Consider the following 12,834-nt stretch of genomic DNA (forward strand, 5'->3'; position numbering starts at 1 on the left):
TATCTTTAAAACAATCAAAGGCATTAAAATATATTTTAAAAAAAGCAACATGTGGGTTTCCACTGTGCTCAGAGGTACAGTCTGAGCAAGTCACAGAGGTTTTTCTGAGGAAAAAAGCACTATGCACAGATGAATACACTAACACAAAAACTGTGCTAAAAACAGACTGTGTCGAGAAGTAGATCAGCTCTTCATTTTTTCCCTGGAATTTTCTGCAATACTCATTTATTTTGTGTTGCACCACTTTCATTTCACTAAGAAAGCATTGGTTGGCTATCAAACAAATAATGAAAACATAAAGGAAGTTTTGTTTCCTATTGCCATTACTACCTCTCTCCTCTCAAAGAGATAACCATATTGTAGCATAAAAGCATCAAATACCATCTCTTTCCTTTCTTTGGAATTTATCACAAGTGTTCAGTGTTCAGAAGGCAGTTGAGCCAATCTGTTCTTTCTGCAATTTACACTGCTATATGGAGAAATCTTTAAGGAAATTAAAAGCTAGTGTGCCTTCCACTTTTCTATTCTGGAAATGCATCATTAAATCCATACTCCTTCTGTTTTTCATGGTACCATTTTCCCCTCTATTGTACATTATCTTAATCACATCCACCCACATTCTTTTCAAACTCCTATTGATTTGTCTTTATCGTATCGAGAAACCCCAAGGTTTGTCTCTACTTCAGTCCTGCACTCCGCTTCTCACATTTTTCACTCCATGTAAACAGTTTTTTAAAACACAGACTTAAACTAAAACACAGACTAAAAATGCACATATTCAACTGGGTGCATGTTATGCAGTTTTTCCAAGACCAAACAGATTAAAAATGCTATGAGCTGTCTTTTCTCACTTCAACAGATGTGTATTCCTTGTTGGCCTATATCCATTTTCATGTGTTACCTTCTGCCCAGTGCTCTGCTCTTCAAATGTAACTAGAACATCTTCAGGTTGACCAGTGTCCTCAGACTTGCAAGCAAATATTTGACATCAATGTTCATTATATGTTTTGAACAGGAAACTCTACCAAACTGCCTTGGCTTGAGCAGTTCACAGGTTTCTCTGGTGATAGACAGCAAAGCTTTCTCCTCTGAAGAGTTTTATTGCACCCATACAGTCACTGAAAGTCTTCAGTCTGCATTTTAGTTTGCAACTGTCCCAATGTCTCATGGTCCTGGCAAACACTCTCATATGTCCTTAAACTTCAAACTTTCTGGAATTGCACTAAGGTTTTGTTTGGTTTTTCTTCTTCCAATTTCTCACCATAACTTTCCTCTTCTACCACTACCAAACTGCAGACACTTGTTCACTGCATTCCTTCCAACTGTAAAAGCTTGCTGCAGCCCAAATCCATTTTTCACTTTACATGAACACAAGGAATAACAAGAGGCTGCTAAAGGAAGGGCCAGTCCTTTTGCCCTCACAGTAAGCAGCCTAGCATTGGTGAGATGGCTTCAAAGGATGCACCTTTGTCAACAGTAGGCCAGAATTTAGCTGAGTCACCTAAATTTTTCCTAGTTCTGCCAACCAGGCAGGAAAGCATTGAATTAGGGTTTCAAACACTCACTAAAAATTTCTGTTGAGTTCAGGAGTTGCATCCTGTGTTCAGGAGCAACATCCATGTGCCTTAGACCTGTGTAATCTATTCAATGCTATACTTTCCAAAGAGAAGCTGTTCTATATGGACTGAAGTTATGCTGGCATTACATGAGGCAGGTAACAGCTTATTTCAGCTTATGAGCTTATTTCTCATTTTGCATCTACCACAAAGCTGCACTTTGAAATCTCAGAGGTAAGTAATGATGCAGTTGGAAGAAAGTGAACAGTGCCAGATGTCACAGAAACACTGAGGTAGCACAAGATGAAATAGCTGTTAAATAACAGGCAGTCTCTGCCAGGAAGCAAGCCACAGAATGTTTCCTGAAAGAAAAATTGAAAGAGGTGTTCTGTAAGTGTGACTGAAGCACCCAGAAGAATCACAGCATTGAGAGGCAGTCCTGTACTTAGATTGATCATGGAATTCTAGTAAAATCCTGACTTTTTTCCTTCTGGTGAGGGTGATGGCAGTGAACATCCAGAAATTCAAAATCACCCATGTTCAACATGACCATGTTGAACAAGAACCCTGGAAAATTTTTCCACTGTAAAGCCCTTGAGTCCCTTCTTGTTCATTATCTTATCAAAACACATCCCTAAGCTCTATAATGCAGTTTGCCATCTCAGCCATCACATGCAAGAACAGTTTTTCAAAGTGTACAGCCTGACCAGCCTTGCAGCTAACAAGCTAGTACAGCCACAATGGAAGGGCATTATTTTTTCTCCATCAGTGAATATCCTCAGCAACAGGGTAAACTACAAAGTGTTAAACCTAATGTCAGATCTATCCCAAAACCAAGCAGATAGGAGAGAAATGCAAATATATCCAAAAACTGCTATATTAAAACCACTGTCCCAGTATTTCATCCATCAAGTAACTACCTTATACACACATTCACCTTCTTCAAAACTATGTAAATACACAAGAATAAATTTTGAAGTGTAAGAGGAGAAGCGTTATTTACACACTTCCCCTTCACCAGAAATCAAACCAGAACTGTTATTGCGAGCTATCAAGCATTCCTTGTTCTTCCAAACAAAGCTGCTGTACATAAATGACATGACTTGTCAACTATGTAGCAACACAATATATTTTAGTAGCTTGCAGGTTTTCTCACACATTCAAGTTTTCCATCTCACAGCATTATATTTAATTACATAACAATGAACTTCTGCCCTTATGTAACTTGTTGGCCTGAAGTTGCTGCAGCTATCAGCTTTTTAGAAGATAGGATGTATATACAACAGTATTAGGTCTTAGAAAATAAAGGTCTTGAATTTTGCTCCATTAATATAGAAAAGGAAAAAAGTGATTTCTGAGGAAAGCTGTGCTACTACTGGAAATAGCTACCTCATCTACTGTTCCTACAATACTGCATAATTTTCATTATTTTTCAAGTTTTGCAACTACAGTATCTTAAACAAGAATGAACAGATTGTTTTTCTGAAGCTTTTAGAGTTAAGTTTAACTTACTTTTTTAACACTGTATGGAAAAGAGAAGAAAATGGGAAAAACACCTCTTACGTTTTAGCATTACTTAAGAGAGTGAGAACAAGCTTTTACTGTCTTTGACTGACTTTCCGTAGTATTAGAAATATTAAAATACAGAAATTAGTACCTTACACTTCAGTCACATTTACATATGTCAGTAGAAAACCAAAAACTTTTCGGACTCAGAATGTAATGAGTGATTTTGTTTTTCAGATTTAGCGAATAAATTCCTTCTCTTATATAGCTTATCATGTCGTAGTCAGCACAGACCAGAAGAGCGAAGCCTGCAACCTACACAGTAAAGTGTCCAGCAATACAAACAAACCATTAACTTGAAACAACACTGACTTCTAAACACTTAGCAATCATATCTCAAAAGAGGCTTGATTTGACTTAGTGCTGCCATCCAACTGGAAAAAAAAAAATTATGGTGCTTTCCAGATTTGAATCTAAAGAATTACTTCCATACTTATTGCTTAATATAATACAATTAGTTAGAATTGCTCTAATCTCAAACTAGGAAAAAATCCTGAAATCTTCTCAGTAAACAAAATTTTGTTCAACACCACTAAGTGCATTTATGCAGAAATAGAACAAAGTCATCTTGATGCTTACCCGATCATTGCGTTTTCTTTAATCTGGCCCTCTGTGCCATTTACCATTGGCTCTTGATTTCTGTTCTCTTTTTCTGAAGCATCACTTGAGAGGCCCAGTAAAGCTCGCACTCGTTTGGATTTCACATCCAATATCGTGTCAGTGTAGCCCACTTCTTGTAGATACCTGAAGGAAGAGAACTCATGCTAATCTCCTCTGCACATGTCACTTCTGCAAAACATGAAATTCCTCCCTGAACTTCTCCCTGAACTCATCCTCAATCCCTTAGCTTAGCAACTGGCTGAACTTCTCCCTGAACTCATCCTCAATCCCTAAGCTTAGCGAACTCCGGTGCTGAGCTAGTGAAACATGCTTGTAAATCATCCTGTACCAGCTGCAGAGGGATCGCCTCTTGCAGTACCAGCCTCTACAGTCACTGAGAAAAAAAAATCAGAGAGCCTAGCAGTCAGAGGTTATACAATACGTTATTCATTCATCTACTAAAATGGATGGAAAAGCACTTTCAATTAAAATACTTACAACTGCTTTATAAAAATCACCACAGTTGCATGCACAAGTATTTTTATAATTTGACACATGGAAACTAGACACAAGAAGCAGTAGATATGTTCCTTATGTAAACATTATTAGAAGACTAGAAAATGGAATAAAACCTAAATTCTTTAGCTGTGGCCATTAGTAAGAGCTGTTATTTATGATGGACTACACTTGATAAAATCTGTCTTGCCTTTCCTTTATTCTGCAACGGATCTGCAAAAATTTGTCTTCCATATAAACACTGAACAGCAAAAATCATTGTATAGATTTCACAGCCCAAAGTTGGCTCTGTAGTTTTAAAGTTGGCTCTTTCACCAATATGCTATGTTGCCCTTGAGAGAAACAGGAGGGAAATAATGATTTCAAAAAGAAAAAGTAGAAATTGGTTTGTGTCCTTCCCTCTAGAACATGGAGTTAATAGCAGTGAATTGATTAAATTGTCAATATTCTAGACAACTCTGAAGAAAGGAAATGCTATTTTACAGTGACAGCTGCTACAAATCAGGGACGTGCACTTCTCCTGCAAGAACATTCTCCTCCAATTATTTAATATCATTCACATAACCACATTAGGAGAGAAATACTGATTGTTGGCTACAGAAAAATCAAACAAGTCACCTATGCAAAACAGAGTCTGTCAGTAACATGCACTCTATATTCAGCAGTGTGTCACTCTTGCATGAACTGTGCCGAGATGGAATGACTCATCTTCAAAATCACTGATCCAAGTCAAAACCACTCTAGTTACATTTATTCAACATGCAGGCAAAGATTTGAGCTCTTGCAAAAGAGAAGCCTGTACAAGCCATCCAATGAATTTAACTTTTGTACAACTCCTTGGAAAAAGGTCTTTTAATGTAAGTTCCAGACCATCCTTACTGTCTCAGTCCCCTCTCATTTAATCCTCTGTAACACACCAAATATCATGGCAATTAATTTAGCTACTATGATCACAATTCAAAAATTAATTTAGATTAAGAGACATTTGTTTCATTGAGATGAACAAGAATTAGGAAACATCTAGTCTAACCTTCTGGATGTTAATCTTTTCTGCAACTTAAGCAAGCTAAAATAAAATTTTTCCTTCTCCAATGCCAGCTGTTTTTATTTTACACAGCTCTTAACAGAATCATGTGTCTTTTGCTTTTTAATTGCAAAATGTCATGACCCACTATTCTCCCAAGCAGATTGGCCTATTATACTCCATGAAAGAAAAGTAAATGAGATCAGGTGTTTGTGATTTGACAAGGCTTCTCATCTGAAGTTATGAAATATTAAAATTTTTTAAAACCCAAGGAAAAGTAGTGCAGAAGCTCAATGAACTTCATCACACACACTAGCTTTTCTTTCAGTAAAATACAACTGAAAAAGAATAATCAAAAAAGCAAATACCATTACCATGATATTTCATTAGCAGATTCTTTCTCTGCAATCAGTATTTGAGTCCTTTTTTCAACACTTACTGTCTTAACAGCTGTCGCCCTTGTTTCCATATTAGCTGGCTGTTCTGTGGTGGCTGAATCTCTGTCTCATTCCCTTCATCTGAAAAAGATTATTTTATTACATTTTTTTTTCTTTTTCCTATTTGCATAAAAGATGCCCATCCACATAAAAAGTGATCTGCCTTAAAATGATTAGGAATGGTTTAATACCAAAATTCAAAGTGCAAATAATGAAGGGAGAAAAAAATGCACACAGCACATAATTGTAGTACTATATACACATAAAGATTTCCAGGTTACATCCTACTCTATGAGAGCAAGTTCCACTAGTCCTAACTCCTAAGCACTCCTCCTCTATGAGAGCAAGTTCCTAACTCCTTCAGGGGCACATAATGTCAGTCAGTCTGCAGTCCAATTTTTGCTTTGGCCTCCCAAGATAATTGCTGCTCACATTAAGTCTGAATACAAATATATTTAACTGCTAACTGCAGCATGACATTGGTTTACAATTTCTCAATTTTTTTATACTTGATAGTTCAACATAAATCAACAAATCTACTTGCATCAATTTAATCCTTATTTGCATTAGTTTTGCAGAAACAAACAAACAAAAAATAGGGACTATTTTTTAACTTGAAAAGTTTTTAAAAAATTTTCAGCACACTTTCCCCAACCATAAATTTGTAACCAAAAGTTACTACTCCAGGAAAATCTAAAAAAAAATTTAAAAATGTCATGTGGCTATGTGGCTGTTCTTTTAAGAAAACTATCAGAATGCTGGAAACCAACAGCTACACATTTATTCCATATATAGCTTCACAGCACATGATGGTGGGTTTTTTCCTCTCCTCAAGGAGATACATATGCTTCCCAAGATAAAATGCCTTGGTTTATTATCTATGAAAGCCTCTACAAAACTTTAAAACCTTGTGGTCCAAATACTGAAGGATGAACAAACTTCCTGTGTAAACAAGACCTAAGAACCAGAAAAACCTGTGGCATACTCCTATGAGTAACTTAATATGTAACGTGTGAGAGCTATTATTCTCATCAGGAAGTCACTTACCTTTAAACAACTCAATTAATACTATACAACAAAGCCCCACCACCTACCCAAAGAAGCTATTAAATACTAATCAGAATTCACATGCAAGGAGAGACATATGAACTTTGGACATCTCATATTCACAAATCTATTTAATAGCAACCACAGGAAATAATCAAATGCACAATCATCTTCCAATGACAACTGGACACAGCTGGATCCAATGCACAGCTACCAAAGCTCAGTCTATAATTATTAAAACATGACTGAGGTAAATCTGCCTGAAAATTCCTTTTGAAAGCAAAACCCACTCTTCTGAAGGCACTGTTAAGTATATCCAGAGGCAAGAATTCTCTTGTGCTTAGTCTCCTCAAAAGTGATGACTGCTAGCAGTAGCAGTGGTTTACAGATAAGAGTGAAGAGACTTGCATTATGAGGAAATTATAGCAGAAGATACAGTATATATAGTATACATAGATAAACTGTATAAATAATTTTATTTTTAAAAGTATCCCTTTACCAGGAGATTGAAATCTTTCTCCTAAAATTGTGTTATAGACTCACCAAGAAATCATAAAGAAAACAACAAGGATCCATGTGGAAGAACTACTACCAACATTTTGACTTTTTTTAATGACTGGGCAGGAAAAACAGGGACAGGGCGATGAGAACATATCAACACACAACATAGATATCTATCAAAGACAACTTCAAAATAATATTAGAACAAAGTTTCTATTTTAAGTCATCAGTCCAGATTTGATACAGAATGAAAATACACATTTCTGATAGCTGTATATAGAATACAATGGGATAAATGAGAATAATGGAATTTTAGCTGAAGTGTTTCCACAATGTTGACTTTGCAGAATTAAAGCACAGTCTAGAGCTCTGCTGGGCAAGCCAGGCCTCGCACTACATTCCTCAGCTGGAAACTTCAGCAATGTGCTGTAGCTGCATTCTGAGAAATTACAAAAAAGCACCATGGCTGCCTACAGCTGTGGTATGATCAGGACAAAGTTTTCTAAAGGTCCAGAAAGAGACTGAAGTCTTCCACTTAGTAGCACCAAATTCAATATTTCTTCAGTTAAGGAAATAAAGCTGATAATTGCATGAAATAAAATTTCTAAAAACTCATTATAAACTTGGACAAGAAAAGCCTGGTGTAAAGCTTGGCTAGTTGGTATGGGGTTGGATTTTTTGTTTTTTTGGGGGTCTTTTCATGACCTCCTAAACCAAATGAGGTAAGAAATCACCATGATAGTCAGCTAGACCATCCCCTCCATAAACCAAGCGACAGAGATGAGATTTGCAGAAGTTCTATGCTCTGCCTTTATGTATAGGTTGCTCCAATTTTGTTGTAGTAGAAGCATCAGGAGATTGAGACACAAAAAACATTACCTATTTTTTCGATGCCTTGACCATTAGCCAGATCTCTGTACCTTTTTTAATATTTTTTCCCCCAGAGGAAAGGATAGGGAGATAGAGGGATAAAAGGAAGCAACTTAAATTCTTAATTTCCCCAATTCAGTGCTTAAATCTACTTGTGTGAAGTAGGAGATGAAAACAAATCAGCTTTCCAGAGACCAAGGCAAAAAACTGAAATAATTAAATGCATGTCCAATGATCATTTGAATTCTCCTGTTCAAAAACTCTCACTTATGTCTAAAATGCACTTTAATTATTTTTTCCTGGAATACTACTGAGGTAATTGAACCAAAAAATTATAAACTATGTATTTCATTCAGAAGAATTATCCAGAGATAAAAGGATTCTATTGCTGTGAATCTAGTATCATCCTATTCTAAAATATCCATGCACATCACTAAGGGATAGAAAAACTACTCTCTCCAAGAGCAGTCTGCTCATTTGGGTTTGGATTTTTTTTTAAATCTAAACTAAATTGATTTATTAATAGACTCTTAGAGCATTAGGATATATTTTAAATTGTATAAGAGTAAAATATAGGCTTGAATAATTATCTCTATTCACAATGCTCCATTAGGAGACTTATTTTATCAATACTATCAATTCAGCATTTGCACATAACACAGTTAAGCTTTTATGCCAGTAATAAACTCACTGTCATTAAATTCTTACCAGAATCATAGTTCGGTGGCTTCATATCTCCCTGATTCAATTCTGTGCCATATTTTAATTTGTGGTATTTAGCCCTGCAAGGAAACCAAACAAAATTTTTTTTTAAAATCTATTAGTACATTTAAAGGATATCACTAAACACATAAATGTCATCTGTTTTCAATTGAAAAGCCACTCCTTTCTTCTAGGCTGGGAACAAAGCAAACCAAGTAATTTTACCATGACTTCAGATAGGTAATTTTATTGAAATATTTTTTTCCAAGGGTTACATGTAATTGCATGGTGAATACTGAGGAAACACACAGAGCAGTTGACTGCAGATTTTACAAAATGTTCTTGCTACAGAAAAGGTTCCTTCCCTGTGGACACAAGCAACTCTTCTGCTTCCCTTCCCAACCCCCCAGCCTTTCCTTTTTAGCCAATGTTTATGAAACATTTTTACTAGCCATGTCAGTTCAGTGCTATCGACTTCATATCTCAAATTGTCACTCCATTAAGCAAACTTTAGTTTTAGTTTTATTCTTCGAAATGCTGTGCTCTCCAACAGCAGCAGGCCCTCAGCCAAAACTGTTCTAAATGAGACTTAGCAAAGACAGCTCACCCACACCACTTTGTCTCAAAGCTGCTAGGTCTGCCACTTGACCAAGTGCAAAAATGGAGACTTTCTTCAAAATTATTTAGCTTTCAAAAGGTCTAATATAATAAGCCCCCAAACCATGCCATACAATGAACAAGAATAGCAACAAAAAAAATGGAAATGCTTTTTAATTTGAGAAGCTTTGCCCTAAAGACGCAGTATGTACAGACTTTAAAATACACGTAATAACACCACAGTAGAACAGTACTACACAGGCACATTTAAGTTATTCAAGATTCATTACAGTAGTCTTATAACACTGCAGTAGAGAAAGTGAGGCAAAGTGAGCTTTTTCTAGTTTTGCAATCTGTTCTCTCTCTCTCTGACACTCACCATAACTTTAAAAGTACAAAACTGCAGGTTTTATACCTTCACAACTGGGTAGAAGAGTGGCACTTGCACCAGTTCCTATCTAAACAAAAAACTGAGAATTCAGGAAATGCTGTGTGTGCAGCCTGGGAGTAGTGGAACAATCAAACAGCTCACATGTACACTCGGTTCAAGCACAAATGTACAAAGTGAAGTATAGAGTAGCAAGAAAAAGGCTGAAAAAGACAAAAAAAAATAAACCTCTCATATGCACCAACATGAAAAGGAGTTTCATTAGCTCCACTAGGCACAAGGGAGCTCTTTCACTTAAAATTTATTTTTTAAAAATTAATGGGTTTGACACTTTGTAATTGTATGAGGCAAGTTTTCACTAAAATAGCATGACTACATCAAGAACAGCTGCAGAAATGTTTTCAAGTTACCTGCACCTCTAGATTGCTTCCTAAACATCTTCATTATATTACTGTTTTCTTTTGCCTTTTCCTATTTCATCAAGAAAACCCATTACTTTTAACAAAATCGTGCTGAAGAATGCTTTGTAGTTCTTAAGTTTCAATTTCGACAGTAATAGCTTCCTACTAATCCAGCTGCATTTTAATTATAATAAACATTTAATTCTGACTGAGAAGGGTAAGTGAAGAGTGAAGAAGTGCTTCTTAGGCATAGCAACATCAACAGATGAAGAACTAACTCTCAAGAGTCAGAGCACTAAGCTCTAACTCAGCTGAGCAGCACTCAACAAGGAAAAGAGAAAGGATGTGCTTGAAATGTATTAAAAGTAATAGATGGAAGTTAAACATTTTGGTCAGTACAGAACAGAATAACCAAGACTAGAACAAAATCAAAGCTGAATGCTCAATCAGAATATTTATCTTTCCTTCTCCAACTATCCATTTACCCTAGTAAAACAACTGCCTCTCATTATTGTTAAATATTGATGCTATGCATACTTTTCTCCCACCACCACTAATGAAAAACAATGATTAATCAAGAATTAAGAAATCCTCCACTTTGTAACCAACTTAAAAGAGTACAATTTTTTATGCAGTCATGAAATCAAGAGACCTTAATATGTAATCTATTTTGATCTGACTTAACAGAAACAAACAAATATTAATACTCTGCTCTTCTAATCTGCATTACTGACATGTTGTGTTCTACTTCATTCCTTCAAAGAATTCAGGGAGAAGTTAGTTTTGCAGCAGCTGACATTTGCTTTTAGTTTGTGGGTTTTATAAAAGTTCCACTATGCTCTATGTGTTCACTAATTTTCTTATCGAGTTTTGTTAATCATTTCCAGCCTAAGTAAAATGTTTGCTAGGTTCACTGAAAAGATCATTCTTTGGACCTTTCCTGTTCCTCAGATGTCATGTTCTCCAAAATCCATCTTTCAAAGATTCAGACTGCAGTTTTTTAAACTTCTCAGTATATTTATTTCAATCTTCTAAACCCATGGTTGCTCACTTTTTAATTCACTTCTCTCTTAAATCAACAGTAATAGTCTTTTTTCTTACTGAAGTTTTCCCCACTCATCAAAAGCATTATAAAATCATTTCACCAGAATGAGAATAATCATTCTAAATCCATTTTAAATTGTTAGTAACCAGAATTTTCTAACTGGTTCCACCTCATAACACAACAGCTTTTAAAGCTTTTGTTGCTATTCTTTACTTCAAGGGGATAACGTAGATTACATGGTCTTGTACACCACTGGCCCTTTACATTTATTTTAGGGCCAAACTGGTTTAAGATTTCATCTTTCAGAGGACCTAACTTTGTATATTGCAGGTCTAGGAAATGTCTTCCACACGTCTTCAGACAGTGTGAGATTTATTATTAGATGCTTTTTTATGATACAGCTGAAAATGTCACAGGTATGAAAGATAAACAATCTTCTTTCTAAAGTGCACTAAGAAAAGAGCTGAACACCATGACTCAGTCTCCAGGACTAGAAGGGAGTCTTGACCCTTCAGTTACACATATTGCAATCAAAGGGTACGAAACTCTTCACAAAATAACCTTTAATTCTTTTCTACAGAAATTCAAAATATCACTTATTCTATTAGCACATTTTCATTCAATCTGTTTTTACAATGACAGAATATCTGCTGCCCACCTGTAACGCTTAATTTTTTCACTTTTGCAGAAATCACAGGGTCCATTTATTAACAGCTTTAAAATGGCCTTCTGCAGCTTACCTTGAATTCTAGCTCACACATCCCAGTAGTGTGATACTATCATCACAAAAAAAGAGATAAAGTATATTTTGTGTAAAAAACGTACAAAGAAAATGAAAGTTTCTTCAACCTTTTTATCATCTGGTCAAAAAAAAAGGACAGTGGTTTGGTGGCAGGGGAGAAAAAGAAACAAAGATTTACTATCTGAAACTTGTTCAACTTCAATGATTTACCTTCCATTTCTGAAAATTACATATGAATTATTAACAGTATGCAGAGACAGAAAAATGACTTGAAAATGACTACCTGAAGGACACAACTTAATAGAAGGTATTTTCTATCTGAAGATCAGCCTTCCAGTTATTTGAAAGAAAGCTATTTTAGCACTGTGAAACTATGTTCCTGGGTAGATGCCCTTACTCAGATAAGCATGAGTATTATCACTGCTCTGGCTTCTGCCCTTTATTACACAATTCTCTTTTGATTAGCAGTATTTTCATTAAACTATGTGTCTTCTATTTAGTGCTTGGAAACATTCAACATGGCTGCCACACAAGAATTGCTTAGGAAAATGCTAAAAGCCTTCACCCACGTTTCCTACAACTGAGTGCAGTAAAACTTTGCTGAATACTTCACACAGAAACAAATTTGATTCCAGTCAAAAAAAGCCACTATTTCTTGGAAATATCTGTCGCCAGACCTGAAGCATCTGATCCAGCTGTGCTGCGGGAGCCTGCCAAAACATCCGTAGAAGATCTGGGAGCTGCCGCCAAATCAAGAGACATAAACAAGAACGACTGCCAGGAACAGCACGGCGAGATATTCTACCCAGGGGAGAAGGCGCCAGCCTTACACTGATCGGACA

General features: G+C 36.0%; 1 protein-coding gene across 6 annotated transcripts in view; it reads right to left on the reverse strand.

Moving 5' to 3' along the window:
- Window positions 1-12,834, reverse strand: part of STRN (striatin) — a 61,845-nt gene that overhangs the window by 33,139 nt on the left and 15,872 nt on the right. For all 6 annotated transcript variants that reach the window (XM_054279251.1, XM_054279250.1, XM_054279254.1 and 3 more), the window contains 3 exons: window positions 8,826-8,899; window positions 5,702-5,780; window positions 3,702-3,866 (listed from right to left, as the gene is read on the reverse strand). In XM_054279251.1, coding sequence (XP_054135226.1) covers window positions 3,702-3,866; window positions 5,702-5,780; window positions 8,826-8,899 — 318 coding nt within the window. The remainder of the gene's footprint in view (window positions 1-3,701; window positions 3,867-5,701; window positions 5,781-8,825; window positions 8,900-12,834) is intronic.

Source organism: Melozone crissalis, unplaced genomic scaffold, assembly GCF_028551555.1.
Source record: "Melozone crissalis strain CALT ecotype California unplaced genomic scaffold, PUWL_Pcris_2 ptg000027l_1, whole genome shotgun sequence".
Taxonomy (NCBI): domain Eukaryota; kingdom Metazoa; phylum Chordata; class Aves; order Passeriformes; family Passerellidae; genus Melozone; species Melozone crissalis.